At 39.3% G+C, this 20,166-nt stretch overlaps 3 protein-coding genes across 18 annotated transcripts in view; 2 read left to right on the top strand and 1 right to left on the bottom strand.

Annotated features, from left to right (window-relative positions):
* The window catches only part of DHX57 (DExH-box helicase 57), a 62,853-nt gene extending 61,747 nt beyond the window's left edge, over positions 1 to 1,106 (bottom strand). Inside the window, exon 1 of one of the 2 annotated variants that reach the window (XM_059188526.1) lies at positions 1,042 to 1,106. The gene's annotated coding sequence lies outside the window, so the exon portion shown is untranslated. The other variant, XM_059188525.1, reaches the window with a different exon arrangement.
* A 35-nt stretch (positions 1,107 to 1,141) lies between these two features.
* Positions 1,142 to 7,283, top strand: MORN2 (MORN repeat containing 2). Its single transcript, XM_059188548.1, has 4 exons — positions 1,142 to 1,269; positions 4,681 to 4,787; positions 5,763 to 5,899; positions 7,040 to 7,283. The coding sequence occupies exons 3-4, from the start codon at positions 5,763 to 5,765 to the stop codon at positions 7,140 to 7,142; spliced, it is 240 nt and encodes a 79-aa protein (XP_059044531.1). The 5' UTR covers positions 1,142 to 1,269; positions 4,681 to 4,787; the 3' UTR covers positions 7,143 to 7,283.
* ARHGEF33 (Rho guanine nucleotide exchange factor 33) overlaps positions 7,041 to 20,166 on the top strand; it is a 129,569-nt gene continuing 116,443 nt past the window's right edge. For 6 of the 15 annotated variants that reach the window (XM_059188531.1, XM_059188536.1, XM_059188539.1 and 3 more), the window contains exons 1-3: positions 7,042 to 7,089; positions 9,759 to 9,811; positions 15,431 to 15,500. The gene's annotated coding sequence lies outside the window, so the exon portion shown is untranslated. Of the gene's footprint in view, positions 7,090 to 9,758; positions 9,812 to 15,430; positions 15,501 to 20,166 lie in introns of all 15 variants that reach the window. The other 9 variants (XM_059188532.1, XM_059188543.1, XM_059188540.1 and 6 more) reach the window with 3 other exon arrangements.

Genomic DNA, 20,166 nt, shown 5'->3' with positions numbered 1-20,166 from the left:
GAAATTCTGTAAAGTTGTGCATCAGTAATTATCTATTACTTCTAGAATTCAGAAAAAGATAAAGGATATACAAATCAGATTCAGCTCAAAAAACACCCAGTCTAGGTAAGTTTGTGTAAGTAAAATACACTAGGAAAAAAGCAAGAAGATGTGCTTTGATTTTTAAAGAGTGGCAACCAGGCCACTCCCCAGCTAGCTTGCCTAAACAAACGAGCAACAACTTGTCTCACACCAACCCAGAAAATGTCAACTTTACAACCGGATGTAAGATCTGCTCTCAAAATGTTGAAGGAAGACTGCGGTACCAATACGACTCACCCCAGATGTCTTCAAGGGAATGAGAATCAGGTTGTATGATCGACATGGATTAAATGTCTCTATTCTATTCCACTTAGCCTAGGAAGATTCCAACTATTTTTCTTCACCGTGGACACAGGGACCTAAGTTTGGCTCGAAGAGGATCCTTTATTTCACACCCAGAACAGGCCCCCAGGAACAGAATCACCAAACAGGGCACTGAAACCTGATCACACACCCTCCCTTCCCAGGCAAACCTCTGACTGACCCCATACATCCAGCTCCACGCAGATACCCACACCTGGTACCTTTCTTCCAGCATATACTCAGTTCCAGACGTCGCCAAGAGACAGGAAAGGAAACCCGAGCCTCTTCAATGCAACCCTTAACCCCTCTCGTAGCTGGAACCAGCTCCCTCGCCTCCAGCCCGGGTACGGACAACCCGGGATCCTGCTAGCCCAGACTCACCCGCCCCAGCCAGCCTGCCTGGATCCCCCCCCACGCCGCCCCTCCGGCCGGATGCTCCTCAGACCCTGACCGCCCCCGGGGAGGGAGGCGGTAGCAGGGTCCGCACACTGACAATCAGGGCGGCGCGCGGACCACGCACACACGCACACATCCCTTGTCCGCGGAAGGGGGAGGCCGTGGCGGGTTCGCAGCGCCGCTTCCCGGGGCGGCTGTCTGGAGGAAGCACCCGGGGCCGAAGGGGTCCCGCCGGGGCGTCGGCACCCACCGCGATCTCACCTGGAGCGGCTCCGCGGCGGCCCAGCTGCGGCAGCACAACCCGCTGCCTTCTGATTGGCTCAGCGTCGGCCCCTCGCATATTCGCTTCCGGGTGAGAGGTGCCTCGTCGCCCCGGCGACCGAGTCGCGCTCCGCGCGGAGTTAGCGCTCCTTGCCCTCAATGCCACAGAACTGGCGGCCCAGGAGGAACCGCAGAGTCAAGAAAATATTTGCGGCACACCTCTGTCAAGTGAGTGCCCCTCCTCCCAATGCCCCGAGCCGGGAAGGTCACCTCTAAGTAGAACTCGCATTAAGCCAGAGCGTGACCACTGGTAGCGCCTGTGTGGCTGTGACTTATTTCCTAATCGTCTACACCGGGGATGACGTGGGGACTCGGAGAACCCCCCACCCCCACCCCTGGCCTGGGAATCAGAACACCTGGATTCTAGCTGTGTTTCGGCCGTCGATTTGCTGTTGTGACATCTTAGGCAAATGACATCCTCTCCGGATTTCAGTTTCCTCTATGGTGCCAGATGGTCTCCATGTCTTACATTCCCTCTCGCTCTAACATTACAAAGTTTCAAATGTGGAACCATTTAAGGACATTTGAAAACATTTTTTTTTTTGTATGATCAATTTATGTGCCGTGCTTAATATGCATTTAAATATTGTGCCATTCGTTCACTAGACGTTCAGTTCCTACCTACAAGTACTAAGCACCTACAACTGAGTACTATGCTGGACGGTAGAGTGAAGAAAAAAAACAAAAACAAAAACAAAAAAAAACATTTGACTAATCCCTGATCCTTGACCTAGACTTGGAGATTCCAGCACCAAAGCGTTATTTTAACAGGGTTCTAAGTACAATAGTAGGGATCTGCCCGGGGCGCTCTGGAGACTCCTAGAGGAGTCTGGGTGGATAGGGGAGATAAGAAAGGCTTTGCTCAAGTGATCCTGTCTCTTTTTGTGTGTGCCTTTTTCTGGGAAAAATTTGCAACTTTGTATTCCAGTTCACCAATTTACTTTTCAGCTGTATCCATTCTGCTATTCAGTCATTACACCAATTAATGTTATTCATCTCCTAGATTGCTAATTGGTTCTTTTTCATAACCACCTATTTCGGTCTCAAGGATACTACACTCTCCCTTTCTCTCTGAGGATGTTACAGTACTTTAAAGTCTTCTACCTATTGTGTTATATTTCCTCAAAGGGGATGAGCCTCCAGTCTTTCTCGATTGACACCTAAATTAATTTTTTTTAATTTTTTAAAAATTTTTAATTTTTTATTCATTTGACAGAGAGAGAGAGATGTCACAAGTAGGAAGAGAGGCAGGAGGAAGCAGGCTCCCATCTGAGCACAGAGCCCGATGTGGGGCTCCATCCCAGGACCCTAGGATCATGAGGCAGAGGCTTTAACCCACTGAGCCACCCAGGTGCCCCTGACACCTAAATTAATTTTTAAGTAAAAATGTCAGTTCTCTTGCCCCACCCATAGAGATTCTGATTCAGTAGTATAGGAACTTGCAAGCATCCCAAGTAATTCTGAGGCATGAGCCACACTTTGAGTAATATTCTGGTAGACTCTGTTGTCCCAGAAGTTAGAATTTACTTATCTTCTCTCTATATATGTTTTTCTTTGGTATTGGAAAAAAATAATATCTAGTGATTTAGTCCACTAAATGTCCCAGGGCTTTGAGGCATAGATTCCCCTCAATGCTTTCTTTTCTCCATTCTAATCGCATTCTGTTTAGACGACCTCACCCCTACATCTCCCTACTATCATTTACTATCTTTATTTTATATTCCCTCCTTTTGCCAATTCCTCACTCCACTTTACCTCTGTAAGGGCATCAATAGGTCATATAGGCTACCCAAGAGAGAGAAAAACATATAACCACACAAAAACTGGCACGTGAATGTCCATAGCAACGTTTTCATAACAGCCCAAACTGGAGACAGCCCAGCTGTCCACCAATTGATGAATGGATAAACAAACTTATTTCTGTATAGGGGATTATTATTTGGTGGCAAAAAGCATGGCTACTGGTTACAACATGGATGAACCCCTAAGAACATTATGCTGAGTAAATGAAGCCAATCATAAAGGACCATTTACTGTGTGACTCATTTATATGAAATGGCCAGAATAGACAATTCCATAGAGACGGAAAGTAGATTAGTGGTTGCCAGGGGCTGGGGCTGGGGCTGGGGTGAGGTGGGTGGGGGTAAAGAAGACGTGGGAGTCGAAACCAGGGGAATGAAGACTAACTGCTAACATTATAAAATTAGATTCTGGTGATAGTTGCATACGTCTGAATATGCTAAAAAACCATTGAATTGTATACTTTTAAAGGGTAAGTTTTGTGGTATGTGAATATATATTTATAAAGTTATTATAATAAACAAATAAATAAAAATAGATTATCTAGGCAAAGTTATTCATTTCCCCAGGGCCCTATACTAGAAAATGGGAATGCCAAGTAATCATGATATGCTTGCGATCATATGAAGTGAGTCAGTTTGGTTGGCTCTTTTTTTTTTTTTTAAAGATTTTTATCCATTTTATTTATTTGACAGAGAGAGATCACAAGTAGACAGAGAGGCAGGTGGGTGGGTGTGGAGGAAGCAGACTTCCTGCTGAGCAGAGAGCCCGATGCGAGCTCCATGCGGGGCTCCATGCAGGGCTCGATCCCAGGACCCTGAGACCATGACCTGAGCCAAAGGCAGAGGCTTTAATCCACTGAGCTACCCAGGCGCCCCAGTTTGGTTGGCTCTTAAAGCACATTTGTTACAAGGTCTTCTCACATAAAAATATTTAAGTTTATCTGACTTTTCTTAAATCTTTTAAAACAGCTGCTGAAGTGTATAAGATAAACTTTATATTTCCAAATGGAGACAAGTATGGTAAGCATACATTTCAATTACTTTTTCTATCTAGACTAAAATTAAATAGCTTAACAGTAAAAAAATTAGACTGTAAATTTTGTAAAACTAGTATTGGGATATTAACTCCATTAAACAAAATGACACAGAAATACTAATAGATGGACAGATTTTATATTTCTTTCTTTATTTTTTAAAATTTTATTTATTTATTTGACAGAGATATAGAGAGAGCACAAGTAGGCAGAGTGGCAGGCAGAGGGAGAGGGAGAAGCAGGCTCTTCACTGAGCAGGGAGCCTGATGTGGGGCTTGATTCCAGGACCTGAGCTGAAGGCAGCTGCTTAACCAACTGGGCCACCCAGGTGCTCCCAGATTTTAAATTTAAACTTGAATGTTAAGTCTAGATAGTATGCCTTGGGAACCCATGTATGGGATCTGTCGGTCTTCCTGTCGGGTGTGTTTTTTAATGGTTACATGACTTAAGGGACACCTGTCTGGCTCAGTCAGAAGAGCATACAACCCTTGATCTTGGGGTCATGAGTTCGAGCCCTATGTTGGATGAAGAGATTACTTAAACAAATAAATAAATAAACTTAAAAACAAAAACAAGACCTTCTAAGTCCATGGAGCTCCTTACTCTGGCCTCATTGGTTTCAATGCAAGGGAGCCAAAGAGACCCACAGGGATGCAGTTGTGATTAGTCCTGAACATAAATACTTTATTACCTAGTCAAACAAGGTCCCCATTCATAATGGATTATATTTCTCTCTTGTTTAGACGGTGACTGTACAAGAACATCTTCTGGTATCTTTGAGAGAAATGGAATAGGTACTCATACCACTCCTAATGGGATTGTCTATAAAGGAAGCTGGAAAGATGACAAGGTATTGTTGTTGTAATATTGATAGTGGATAAGTAAGCCTATTGCTTAAATGATTCCTGACATTTCACCATTAACGAAAAACACATGTGAGTAGACTATACAATAAAAATAACTGATATGAATATAGGAGTGATGTTAAAGTCATACAGGGTTTATAATTTTTTTTTAAAGATTTTTTTTTTTTTTTAATGAGCAGGGAGTCTGATGTAGGACTCGATCCCAGGGCCCTTAGATCAGGGCCCAAGCTGAAGGCAGAGGCTTAGCCCACTGAGCCACCCAGGCACCCCTTGTCATTTTTTTAAAAAGTTTTATTGATTTAAGTAATCTCTGCTTCGTGGCTGGGGGCTCGAACTCACCCCGCAGCTACCCCCTCCCCAAGATCAAGAGTTGCATGCTCCTCTGGCCGAGCCAGCCAGGCCTCCTGTCAACCTTATTATCATCTTTCTCATCTCCTATTCACTGAGTAAACTAAATACATTGCATAATTTACTCATCTAACCCTCATAGCATCTCACGAGGTAGGTACCACTCATGCTCCTCTTTTACAAATGAGGGAAATCAGGCTTAGGTTTCTTTTCCAGTGAGTGATGAAACCAGGTGTGGACCTAGGTGTGCCTGAATACAAATTTTTCTTCCTAACAACTTCTTTGTACTGTTTCCTGTGCTAACTAAACTGGCTATCCTTTAAGATTTTTGATATATTCAAGATATCTTGAGGACCCTATTAGCATCATCCCTGACCCCCTAGATGTTCAAATGCCCCAGCATAAGAACATTAGACTTAGCAGGCTTCAGAAAGAGATGCATTTGAAGGACAACGAGAAATGGTAAATGTTGTCTTATTTTTGTGGAGATAAAGGGTGATACAGTGATAGATTAAATAGTAACTAAGTAGATGATAGACATATATGTACATTTTTTTAAGTATTCTAGGGAAACTGAAAGTTACTGAGGTCATTTCCTTTGTTACAAACAGATGAATGGTTTTGGAAGACTTGAGCATTTTTCAGGAGCAGTGTATGAAGGACACTTTAAAGACAATATGTTTCATGGATTGGGGACTTATACATTCCCAAATGGGGCAAAGTATACTGGAAACTTCAATGAAAATAGGTAAGCTTGAAATAAAAAGTCATTGTCATTCTAAAAGATTCTTTTCAGGTATGTTTGCTTAAATGTTTTATTTAGTCAATGCTATTATATTCTTTTGTAATATATTTCATTAAAATATATTTATAATATATTTATTAAGAATTGTTTGATTAGGGGCACCTGGGTAGCTTAGTTGGTTAAGCATCAGACTCTTAATTTCAGCTCAGGTCGTGATCTCAGGGTCCTGAGATTGAGCCCTGCATTGAGCTCTGAGCTGGGCATGGAAGCTGCTTACGATTCTCTCTCTCCTTCTGCCCCTCCTCCACCTCTCTCCCTCCCTCTCTGTTAAAGAGAAAAGAAAAGACAAGAATTGTTTGGTTATTTTTTAGGGAAAATGTTATAAAGAGAGGCTAAGACCATCATGAGCCTCCAAAAGAAAATATTCTTGTTGATAATTGATTAGACTTTTCATTTATTTCTTCTTACCTCTCCTATTGCTATAGAACGTTTTGCTATCAGCTTGGAAATGGAAAGCTTGTCACAATTATTGAGAAAATTTAGGCCAAAAATTACTTTCACTTGAAATATCCTCATAAACTTCTTTTCCCTCAATTTTAGAGAAAGAGACAGGGGCAGGGAGAGAGGGAGAGAGAGAATCTTAAGCAGGTTCCACACCCAGCATGGAGCCCGATGCCAGGCTTGACCTCACATTCTTTTTTTTTTTTTTTTAAAGATTTCATTTATTTATTTGACAGAGAGAGATCACAAGTAGGTAGATAGGCAGGCAGAGAGAGAGGAGAAAGCAGGCTCCCTGCCAAGTAGAGAGCCTGATGCGGGACTCGATCCGAGGACCCTGAGATCATGATCTGAGCTGAAGGCAGAGGCTTAACCCACTGAGCCACCCAGGCACCCTGACCTCACGTTCTTGAGGCCAAGAGTCAAAATTAAGAGTTGGATACGTAACCAACTGAGCCACACAGACACCCCTATCCTGATAATTTTTTTAAAAAGCAGCCTTGGGGGATAATTTCATAATTGTTTATTGGATTTTGACCTGATATATGTGTGTATTTTTACTAACCTAATTTTTCAAATGTAAGAAAAATTAGTTTTTAAACTGTAGAAATGGTTAATGAACAAATTTGTTTTTCACTATTGCAGGGTGGAAGGTGAAGGACAGTATACTGACATCCGGGGACTAGAATGGTGTGGTAACTTTCATTTCACTGCTGCTCCAGGCCTGAGACTAAAGCTCCACATGTAGTATATTTTGCATTAAAATTTTAATGTGGTAACTGAACTTTTTAGTTATAAGGAAAACTTAGTCACCTAAGTAACTTCATATACTACCTCTCTATCATAATTTTGCCAATAAAACCATCTCTCAATGCCTTTTTGAACTTTATTTTCATCATCTTATAATTACTTTAAATAAATTATATGGGAACGCCTGGGTGGCTCAGTCAGTTGAGTGTCCAGCTCTTGATACTGGCTCAGGCCATGGTCTCAGAGTCATGAGATCGAGTCCAGCATCTGGTTCTGCTCTAGGTGTGGAGCCTGCTTAAGATTCTCTCTCTCCCTTTGCCTCTCCTCCTGCTCTCATGCATGCAGCACACACTCTCTCTTTCAAAGAAGGAAAGAAAGAAATCTTTTAAAAAAAAATAAAATAAATTATGTGATTCATTTTAATAAACATAGCAGAACTATCTAAATCTTTTTTTAAAGATTTTATTTATTTATTTGACAGAGACACAGCAAGAGGAGAACACAAGCAGAGGGAGTGGGAGAGGGAGAAGCAGGCTTTCTGCCAAGCAGGGAGCCTGATGCGGGGCTTGATCCCAGACCCCAGGATCATGACCTGAGCCGAAGGTAGACGCTTAACAACTGAGCCACCCAGGTGCCCCAGAACTATCTACATTTTGGCAAAGTAAACTTCCAATCCTGTGACTGAGTTTTGTCTTCTTTAAAAAGCATATCTGTGTGTTAAAAAAAAATAAAAAAAATTTAAAAAAAAAGCGTATCTGTGTGTTAAAGGAAGCTATCAAGGATATGAAAAGAATCTACAGAACGGGAGAAAATATTTACCAATCATTTATCTGATACAGATTTAGATTCCAGAGTATATAAAGAACTCAAATATAAATACATATAAATAAAAATACAACCCAATTAAAAATGAGCAAAGGATTTGAATAGACATGTCTTTAAAGAAGATAGGCAAATGTCTAATAAGCAAATGAAATCATTACTCTTTAGGAAAATGCAAATCAAACCTACAATAAGACAGCACTTCACAATCACTCAGATGGCTATATTGAAACAGACAGACAATAACAAAGCTTGGCAATGATAGGGAGAAATTGGAAACTGCCAACAGTTCTAGTAGAAATATAAAATGGTACAGCTGCTATTGAACAATTTTTCAAAATGTTAGATATACAGTTACAGTATGACCCAGCAATTCCTAACTATGTCCCCCAAATAAATTGACCTGTATAGGAATGTTCATGGCAGCATTATTCATAACAGCTCAAGATCAGAAACAACCCAAATGTCTATTAGCCAATGAATGGATAAACCAAATGTGGTATATATCCATATGAAGGAATATTTTCAGCCATAAAAAGGAATGAAATACTGACACATGCTACAACATGAATGAACTTTGAAAATATATTGAGTGAAAGAAGCCAGTCACAAAAGGCCACATATTGTGTGGCCTTTGTGTGAAATATCCAGAATAGGCAAATCCATAGAGATAGGGAGTAGATGAGTGGTTGCCATGGGAGGAAGGAACTGGGAGGCACGGGGTTTCTTTCGGGGGAGACGGAAATAATCTAGAATTAGTACTGATGGTCGCACAACCTCATGAAGATTAAAACCATTGACTTGTTCACAAAGGGCAATTTTTGTGCTATGTGAATTATATTACAATTTTTCAAAAAGTAGATCTATGTGTCCTCATGAATTCCATGTCAAGGAAGCTTTTTTTTACCTTCTAGACAATACAATTTAAAAATTACCAAAAGAGTACATGACAGGTACATATTAAAAATTACAATAAAGACCTGAGTGTTTGCTGAAACTGTTTTTCTGAAAATGACCAAAAAATGCTATAAACAGTAACTTCCATATCATATTTCTTCATTCAAAATCTTGTGGAAATTTGTATTTCTCAATATGTCATTGCTAAATTTTTAAAAATTTCTGTTGTACTACTATAAATCTGGGTTGAAATGTCTTTTAAAATATAAGTAAAAATGGTATTTTGGTTAGTTTCCCATAACCATAGATTATATATTTAATTTCAAAATACCCTATTTCTAACTATTCAAAGATAAATTTTTAAAATTAGACACTTTTGGATTTGTTGGTTAGCACTAATTGGTATGTTTTAGGAGTAAATACTATTTACTGGAATTTATACAAATTAAGACAAAGTGAGAGGATGTTTTCAGGAAAGGACATATAATGCAATTGCAAAACTTCTGGAAAATATAGAAAAATACCTGTTTTATGGCAAACTAAATTTTCCCTGATATTTTTCTTTAAAAGTACTTAAGGTAACAAGATAAATACTTTGCTTTAAAAATCTTTAGCTTTGTATTCATATAGAAATAACTTTTTAATGCTCAAGTTCCCAGTTTTCTAGGATAAAAAACCCATTCCTTTTTAACAGCTTTCTTTTACTCCTTGAAAGTAAATCCAGTTCAGTTGATTAGTGGATGCTAGAATTTGACCTGAAGCTTATATAATTAGAAGAGACACTAGTTTTCCTCATTTAAAAGCCTAGTTAGCATATGACAATCTCGTTTCCGGGGAAGTCAAACCTCTCCTGCTTTTTTTTTTTTTTTTATATATAACCTTTAAATTAATCTAGAATCCAGATAAGCCTTGATCTGAGGATGATATAACCACAGCAAGCAACATGGGGTAAGTGTGTGCTTTTATGTGCTTTGAAAGGCATTGACAGGGGAAATATTTTCATAAAAGAAGAGATCCCATATATCCTTACTAATTTAGATTCAAACCATGCCGACATTTATTTAAAGAAATTTAAATATTCATTTAAAGAAATAACTATTTAAAAGTTATAAAATTTATAAAATATTCATTTATTTTCTTGCTTAATTTTTAAATTATGTCATAATCTGCCTTTGCACGTTGTCAACTAATGAAATGTTTGGGGACTACAGAGTGTTCGATATTTATGTATTAATTTGAAGTGGAATTAATTTTGAGAGCAATCTTAAAGAAAAGGTGACAGGATTTTTTATTTACACAGCAGATAAATCCAACATGTATATGCCTCTTTGGGATTAAGAATAAAGAATTAAGAAGATTAGGAATGCCTTTTGTAACACAGAAAAGGGACAGAGGATTCTATCAAAGTTCATTCCGCTATGTACAGAATAAGGTGTGTTGATTAATTACACAGGGACATTAGTGAAACAATTCTGAATTCTGTGGGGTTTTGGGAGCATGATGTGAAGAATCGGGTTTCACTTGAAAGCTTTCTATTATTTACTTAAGCAAGAATAGCATTCCATTTTAATTAGTATTGGAATCATAGGGGTTTTTATCTGTTGAAACTAGTATTCTGAAAATAAAGAAGTATGTCTTTTTATTACCCTCTGTCTTTTTAAATAGCTCCTTTCAATACAAAATTGTATTGCTGGAAATGGTATAGCCTTTTCATTGAAGGTACTTCTGAAGGATTTAACACAAATGATCAAAAATTTATACTAGAGAGATTTTTTGACACACATTTATTCTAAACAGCTTCCCTGAATTTAATTAATATCTACATTTTTGTTATACCACAGACTCTGAAAATACCATCTAAACCAGTTTGAAACCTCAGAGGCTTTTGAAAGGAAGATAATCATACTATACTATTGTTAAATTTAAATACAAATACAATATAAAAGTTAACAGATAAATACCTTGTACAAATTTCATATAATTTGGTTGATTTGATTTGGGACAGAACTGATGAGACTCCTGGTTTCTCTTTATTCTTCCTCCTTCCTTTTTCTCTCTTCTCTGTATATAAGAGAGAATATCAACGTAGCAGTAAACTCCAAACAAGAGGCAAGCACAAAGTCTTCCTTTCTTCCCTCCTATCTGGGGAAAAAAAAAATTGTAAAATCAATCAATGCCAGGTGATTTACAGATGGTCTGAATTTTAATCTATGCCCCCAGGTTAAGAACCTTCTGATTTTGAGTTTAGGGACTGGAGTATGAGTTCCTCAATATTTTTCTCAGGTTTTGAATTTTTAAGAAATATAAGAATATTTAATAATTCCTGCTAATCTTCTCTCAGGGACAATGTTGAAAGTACCGATTCTCCCACTGACCATCTCCCAACACACACACACACACACACACACACACACACACACATATTACATGAGAATGAAGCACAGTTGGATCAATATCTCTAGTTTGACAATCACATTACTGCCGCTTGTCCCCAGTGACTTGATTAATCATCTGTGCTTCCAAGAGTGCCAAAAATCACCTTGGGAATCGTGGAAGAAAAAAATCCTCATTACTTTATTTGTAAGGTGCTTTCCGGTGCCCCAAATAAGATTAACTAAACCGTAGATTGCTAAACTTTACAAAGGATACTCTTCTGATTATTTTGTTATCTGCTCCTGCCCTTTTTGAGAAAAGAGCTTAGTAGGTATTAACACCCATTTAAATCGTCCTAAAATAGAAAAATAAAAAGAGAAAGTGGCATGCTCAATTTTTTTTCATTTGAGGAAAGCTCTATAATTTATCTCCTGGGAATGAGGAAGTAGCTTTTTAAGATTTTTTTGGACAAGGGTTACTGATCTCAAAGCTATTTGAGAATACAATGACCTTATATGGGTCTGTGCCAGCTCTTTCCATTTCTCCTCAGGCCATGCTGGCATGATTTTAGTGAGCAATGAAGAGACACATAATAGAAAATTCTTATGCTCTCTGGAAAGCTTCCTCCTTCTCTTAAATTTTCCCTGGATTGCTTCCGGAGTATGAGGGTGGGTGGGATGGGTAGAGATGGTGCATAAGGGTGGTAAAGGGATAAATGGGGAGAAGCGTCAGAACCTTACGTCAGGTGCCCTGACACCTGCTATTTATTGGCCTACCTGGGCAGAGGATGAACCATGGGAAAGAAGGGATGGTTGCATTTCTTTGCTAAGATATTTTTCTTTCATTCTTTTTTTAAGATTTATTTATTTTAGAAGTGTGTGTGTGAGAGAGAGAGAATATGCAGGAGGGGCAGAAGGAGAGGGAAAGAGAATCTCAAGCAGACTTCTCACTGAGCGCAGAGCTGCACTTGGGGCTGGATCTAATGACCCCAAGATCATGACCGAAACCAAGAGTCAGTTGCTTAACTGACTGTACCCCCAGAAGCCCCACTAAGATACTTTTCACTACTCTTTCCCCATCGGCCGGTTATTCTGTGCACTCCCAGCTGACATCTGAGGATTAAAAAAAGTTAAGGCTCTGCTAGAACTGTAGAGCCGGTAAGTTCACAGCATAGTCACCCTCCTTTTAGTTTTGCCAGTTCAAATAAGTGTAATTTTAAAAATTCCTTAAGGGCTATATTCTTCACTTCTGAATCTGAGAATTACAATCCAAATCCTTTTCCTGGGCAAAGTATACATTTAGCTCAAGCAATAACCTCTGAGACGTTGCTTCTATCTGTGTCTTCTATCCTTTCCAGTAGTTGCTTCCCTAATTCAGACTGTCACTGCCTTGTCCTTGGGTTACTGAAAGTGCCCACTCACTGGCCTCTCTGCAGGGGGCTTCCCTTTGCAGGGGCGCCTATAAGAGTCATCTTCTTACTGAAGACATGTGATCTGACTCTTCTCTTGTTTGTAGAACTTTCAGTGTCTTCTTATTCTCCCCTCTGCAGAGCAGGCCCCCAAGAAGATATTCATTCACAGCCTGGGTGTCTGTCCCCAGTCAGTCAGTCTAGCTTTTCCTCCTACTCCACTCTTCATGAGCCTTAGAATCCTGGACTCCCTCAGTCCACCTACGCCTTGTGACTTTCTACCGCTGTTCCTTTGCTAAGCCTCTTTTTACCATTTCTACATATTGTTCAAACCCCAGTTCAAATCCTATCTTCTCTTTTTTAAAAGAGATTTCATTTATTTATTTGAAAGGGAGAGTGAGCATGAGCTGGGGAAGGGGCAGAGGGACAAGCAGGCTCCCTGCTGAGCTGGGAGCCCGGAGCAGGGTTTGATCCCAGGACCCTGAGATTCTGACCTGAGTTGAAATCAGACACTTAACCAACTGAGACACCCAGGTGCCCCTCAAATTCTATCTTCTTCATGAAATTTTCTGTAACCCCCATAACTGGAATTCATATTTTTTCCTCTGAAAGTTTTAGGAACTTTATATTTTTCTGATTACATTTTTTGCAATCCATCACATGCTACAGTTAGTTACTCATGTGTCTTCTTGAAGGAGGAAAAATCTCATCTTTATATTTCTCCCAACACCTGGCACAGTACTTTTTACATGGTATGTGCTTAATAAATGATTGTTCAATTGAAATGAACTGTTTTCCCTTTAATCCACAAAAAAGCTGAAAACTTAATTTTAGCAAAACTTACTTCTTTCTTTCCTGGTAGAAGGGCTCTATTTTCCAAGTTCTTATCTACAGAGCTCAAATGAGTGTATAATGTCCAAAATATAGGTGTTGGGAGGGGGAAAGGTAAAGACAATGATTGAAGTGACATTCTAGAGGCTTCTGAAGAGTGGAGAATTTTGTTACTAAGTAAAAGGGACACACCGGCTCAGAGGAGAGAAAACTTTCAAGAATTAAGAATGCTTCTTGGTTCTAGACATTTTCCTAGAGGACCTAGAGGACTAGTGGAAAAACAAAATAACAGTGGCTTAAACAAGCTAAAAGTTTCTCTCTTATGTTAAAAAAAAAAAAAAAGAAAGAAAGAAAGAAAAGATGCTCAGTCAGTAGAGCATGTGACTCTTGATCTCAGAATTGTGAGTTCAAGGTTCACACTAGCCAAGGAGCCTATTTAAAAAAAAAAAAAAAAAGAGGGACGCCTGGGTGGCTCAGTGGATTAAAGCCTCTGTCTTCGGCTCAATCATGATCCCAGGGTCCTGGGATCAGGCCCCACGTTAGGCTCTCTGCCTACTTCCCTCTCTCTCTGCCTGCCTTTCTGCCTACTTATGATCTCTCTCTCTGTGTCGAACAAATAAATAAAATCTTAAGGAAAAAAAATGCCCCAGGTAGGCAGTCCAGAGCTGTTAGAGCAGGTCTTTGTGTGAAGGACTCTGGTCCTTCTGTCCTGCTCTTCTGCCATCCTTAGTGTATCCCTCTTGGTCCAAGAAGGTTGCTCAGACTCCACTTATCTCATTTGTGTCCCAGCAGTGGGAAGGAAGAATAGAAAGAAAAAGATGTGTGTTCTCTTTTGAAACTTCCCAGAGATCACTCATATTTCTACTTTTCCTCAGGGGTAGGATCTAGTCTTGTGGTTACACCTAGCTGTGAAGGAAAAGGGAGAATGTGGCTTATAAACTGGGTTACTAAAAAATGAGGGACACTGGGTAGCAACGAGCAGCATCTGACAGAGCACTGCCTCTTAGATTCCTTCAGGACAAAGAGCAGTGTTAGGCAAAAGAAGGAACATTTTAAGAAAAATTTTCTGTAAAGTTCAGAGGGAAAAAAGACAAGCCAAGCTGGGAATAAGCATAGATTCTCTTAGGATAAAGGAGGGGAATTTGACATAATGCTGAAGGTGACTCAGTAATTTGTTGATACCCCTACTGCCCACGTTCTAGCTTCTGCCCCCCCCCCCAGCCTTCATCTCCCGTAAGCCCCACTTCTGCATGTTTATTATTATTTGTGCCAACTGTGCAGATCAAGAAACGGGTGCCCAGAAAGATTCCGTGACTTTGTCAAACTGCCCAAGAAGCTTCAGATAATGAAATAATGAAAAATAAAACATAAAGCTCATTGAAACCTGCTATATTACTCAAACAAAACAAAACAAAATAAAACAAACCCCCCATATACTCATGGAGTATTTTCCAAATGGATTTCTACTTAATTTTGGCTGTGGATCACCTCAATTAGCCCCTACAGAAAAACCCATTACGAACCTATTTCACTTGTCACTTGAAGTAGGTGACTTCATTTAATGTGGGATATTCAGGAAAATATATTTGTGGCTTTCATTATTTTAGGGTCAGATGAATTGCTTACTTTGAATGTCAGTGTACTCTAGCTGATTTTAAATACATAGGAATTAGTTTTTATTAGTCCAGAGCTGTTGGATATAAATGCCCAAAGATATAAATACCGAGGTGAACATGCCTACTCAACACCAAGTAACTTGAAAATGCAAAGACTAAAGGAAACAAGAAATTTTACTTTCTTGTTTAGAGTCTAATCAACTCTTGTTGATTAGAAATTTTTTAACAGCAATCTCTTGAATATACAATGAAAACCTTTCATTATAAAATTATGAAAGCAAAGGATGGTATAAATTACAAGGTACCTATCATTATCAATGGCATTTTTATTTCTTGTAGAACCTCTAGAAAAATCAGAAAGACTTCATAAAACATGATGTGATGTCTACCGGTGGAGACAGGCCACAAGGTGAGTGAAAATAGCAAAGAACTTCTTTCTAGTGACCACACAGGTGAACTGAGAGCTTAGTTTAAACCAGTGTACTTAGTTTAAACCAGTATTTGCACTTCATTTATAAATTGCTTACGATTCTTGTAATGCTTCTGTTTATTTATTTACATATATATATTTTAAGATTTTATTTATTTGAGAGAGTGTGCACAAGCACAGGTGTTTGGGGGGCAGAGGAAAGAGGGAGAAGCAGACTCCCCGCTGAGCAGAGACCCTGGGATCATGACCTGAGCCAAAGGCAGATGCTTAACTGACTGAGCCACCCAGGTGCCCCAACCCTTCTATGTTTGAAAACAAGCAAATATATCATGGGATTCCTTATTAGTTAGCAATCAGAGCTAACAGCCACCTTATAAACTAGCCAGACATGTCAGACTTTTACTGAATGAATGAATGTTTACAGTATTGAGATAATAATGAACTATATTTCACTGACTTCTATTTTGGATTGCAAACAAAACAAACAAAACCTTAAGGACAACAAAATTTGCATTCCACTAATATTTACTGAGTCCCTACTTCATGCTGGGCTTTGTGGAGTGATAACTAAGTGGACTATGTAAGCATTATCTCATTTTACAGATGAGGAAATGTAGGCTTATAAAGTGTAAATAACATTCCCAGGGGCACAAAACTAAATAAGTATCAGATCTGCAATTTGAAGCTAGATGTCTCATGAACTTAAGAAGAAAGTCCTATGGTTTAAAACACTGTTTTTAAGTCTCAAAATTAAAAAGCACACGAAGTGAAACAAACAAACTTGATCAAGACAGAAGAGTAAAGGGGCTGCCTGGGTGGCTCAGTCGGTTAAGCAGCCAACTCTTGATTTCAGCTTGGGTTATGACCTCAGTGTTCTGGGATCAAGCCCCGAGCCCCGTGTTGGGTTCTACCTCAGCAAGGATTAAGGATTCTCTCTCTCCCTCTCCTTCTGCCCCTCCCCCCATTTGTGTGCACTCTCTCTCTCTCTCTCAAATAAGTAAATAAATCTTAAAAAAAAAAAAAAGACACAAGGGTGTAAGAAAAGTTTGAAAGCCCATGCTACCCCTACCCCATCCTTCTTTCCAAGAATAGCCACTGTTAGTAGTTTGGCATAAATGTTTCCATATCTTTCCTTTTGACAGGGTACTTTTTACTGTATCATACTTTCCTACTTACTTAAAAACAACAATGAATAGAGGAAGTTGAATTTATTCTATATCTACTAATATAAATATATAGTCTAAATAATAACTGAAATGTTCATTCAGCTAACATTAGGCATCTACTTGTAGAGATTCAGAGTATAGAACTGACTTTGTGTTTCCTAGGACTCAGGGTCTAGTACAGAGGTTCTTAATTTGGTTTTGAGGGTAAATATGGACTCTGGTGTGAGTCTGTTGTGAGCTCTGAATCTTCTCCCCAGCAGAAAATGAACCTACATAAGATTTTGCCTATAATTTAGGTGATTCATGGACACCTTGAGAGTATGTGGGCCCCTCCCTCTGGTAGAAGTAAGAGTCTTAATTAATAATTTAACATAAATACTATAATAAAAGTGTGGGCAGGATGCTATGGCAGCACAAAAAAGCAAGCGTTTACTTTTAGCAAGACATGTCAAGAAAGACAGGGACGAGTGATACCTGCCCAGGCTCTTGAAGGACACAAGGAGCTTGCCAGCTAGCACAAAGTAAGTGAAGGATGTCTACTGAGGAACAACTCTCTAAAACCAGAGGCTAGAAAAGACAGGAATCCACAGTACTCTCTTTGTGATAGGGGAGTAACCGAAGAGAAGTTTGGAGAGCTGGGGAGAGGCCAGATCAGAAAGCAGAGGTCTGCTGTGTTAGGACATTTGATCTTTAGGAGTCACTGAAGGACTCTGATTAAGATTTTCACAGGTAGGTAAGAGAACTATAAATAATGCATGACTGAATAAATGATCATGGGAATAATAATTTAGATGGCAGGATGAGATCAAAAAAGGAGATAAGACCATGTGATTCAGACTTGCTGGAGGATCAGTGATGAAACAATATGCTATTAAAAAGATACGTTGCTGGGGCGCCTGGGTGGCTCAGTGGGTTAAGCCGCTGCCTTCGGCTCAGGTCATGATCTCAGGGTCCTGGGATCGAGCCCCACATCAGGTTCTCTGCTCAGCAGGGAGCCTGCTTCCTCCTCTCTCTCTGCCTGCCTCTCTGCCTACTTGTGATCTGTCTATCGAATAAATAAAAAATTAAAAAAAAAAAAAAAAAAAAAAAAGATACGTTGCTAAAAACGGGATGGAATTCATTGCAAGGTTATTCCTTTTGCAAAGGAAATTAGGAGCATGAAGTTTGGAGACTGTGTGTGTAAGATAAAACTCAAAATTTGGGCAGTATGTCTGCCCCCTCACTGCAGTGAGTCCCAGGCACAATCAAATTAGTGTCTGTCAGGGCATATCACTCACTCCTGGTCTGCACACCCCCATGCCTTCTGCTGCGCTCCAGTAACTCCTGAAGGCTGGCTTGTTTTCCCATCAACTTTTCCACCTGCAAAGAGTAGAAAAGAGAAAGATGGTAAAATCGGCCAGTTTCTCAATATTTCTACACTGAGTATATGTATTCCTTTTATAATTATTTTTGTAATTCAGGTCGCAAAGTAATGCAATTTAGAGCAGGGCTTACAAATAATGCCATATCTGGTTCATTTCTTTTTGGGTCTTAACCTAATATACCTAGCAAAATATCCAATTTTGTCTCGCCTCCTACTACTTGGCAATGACTTCATAATTGAGGCAAGACTATAACATCTCAAGGGTATTTACTTGATAAATATTTATTATTCATTTAAAATTTTACTTATCCGACACTGTAGGAGTTTGAAGACCAAGCTTATCCATATATTGAATATGCAGTTTTGTATGATGTATCATAAAAATCTTTTCAAATACAAAGAGGCATTTGATCTTTGCCAAAGAGTAGTAGTTGCTACAAAAGATTTCTCCCATGTTTAGATAGTAAATTTTTGTTAAAATAAAATTTATATTTTTAGGTGAAATAGTATAGATTTTTCCAGCTTGCCTTTTTGAGCTTATTAACTTAAAACAAAAATGCATCTCCTTGCTATTACTATGAATGAAGTTAAAATTGTAAAACTGTAGTGTATTTAACCAGCTGATCTGTTATGTATAAATGCTGTGAAAGGATCTCTCCCACTGAGTTAATTAAAACATCCAGCACCTCACATATTTACCTTTTTTTTTTTGGTAAGAACATTAAGTTCTGCTCTCTTAGAAATTTTCAATTATATGGTAGTATTAACTATAATCACTATGTTATACATTAGACCCTCAGACCTTATTCATCTTATAACTGAGAGTTTTTACCCTTTTACCTATTATTGTCTGCTTTTGGAAAAGAAAATCATTAACCATCCACATCATCTGGAACTGAATCAAATTAAACTCAAACTTGTGTTGAGTACTCATCACAAAAAATTCTCAAATGACCTCAGATGAATGTGAACAAATAATATAAATGTACTTGTCTTTTAAAAGCTAAACTAATTTTGCATGCCCCTTTATAAGATATCTCAGCATTTAAGAATATATAATAATTTTGATGTTGCTTATTATTAAGTAAAATTGCCATATAGGGAGATGATCTGTCTTTATCCTGAGGTTTAAAGTCCAGCACTCTGGTTTGGTAAGAACCAGATGCCCAGGCACTATGGCTATGAATAAGAAATGGTTCCTGCCCTAGTGGAATGGACAGTTTTGCATGGCAGTCAGACGTGGGGACCACAGCCGATCACTCTCAGCAGAGAGAGATACTCATAGTATGATCTGAGAATACAGTAGAAGAGAGGGGTTGACTAAAGATGACTTGGAGGACCAGGGTTAGCTTCATAGGGAAATGCTTGAACTGATACTTGAGGAGGAACAAAGGTACAGAGGCCATGTGTTCAATGAAATGTATGAACTGTGATCATCTATACATCTGTATCACACATACTAACTACTATAAAGGTTTATTTGAAATATTATGAAATAGAGAAACAAATCAAGTAAGTTCAACTGGTTCTGGTGTTAGATGTTACAAGTAGCAACATTAGCCAGCCCAGGGACAGGCCAGGAGCCTTGCCCAGGCAGCCACTCCAAGGTTCCGGAGAAGAATTCCTGAAAGGATAGGATGAGATTGTGATTAGCAGAGCCGAGGAGTTGGTGAGAAGGGGCTCCTGGTATATAAAATTAAGGGTCAAGAGACCCGAGGCAACTTGCAAATCTGACACTCATTCAAATGGATTTGCTGTCAATATTGAACATTTGAGTCAAGGACAAGCAGAACCCCTCAGGGAGGAAGAGTGAGAAAGGAGCCCAGCAGGGCAGTACTGGGCCACCCAGCCCAGATTCAGGCAGTTTGGCTCCTGCCTCATACCACAGCACTCAGCAAAACAAGCATTTTATAAGGAAACCCGACTCACCTTTCTTAGAAGGCTTTTTGGTGACTTCAAGACTGTACTTGTGGGGGCGCCTGGCTAGCTCAGTGGGGAGAACATGGGACTGTGAATCTCAGGGTCATGAGTTCAAGCCCCACGTTGAGCATGAAACCTAATTCTAATCTAAAAAAAAGAAGACCGCACCTAGGATGGCCCATCATCCCCACCCCCA

Source organism: Mustela lutreola, chromosome 9 (genome assembly GCF_030435805.1).
Source record: "Mustela lutreola isolate mMusLut2 chromosome 9, mMusLut2.pri, whole genome shotgun sequence".
Lineage (NCBI taxonomy): Eukaryota > Metazoa > Chordata > Mammalia > Carnivora > Mustelidae > Mustela > Mustela lutreola.
Note: the sequence above shows the minus strand (reverse complement) of the source record. Positions and strands in the feature narration are given on the sequence as shown.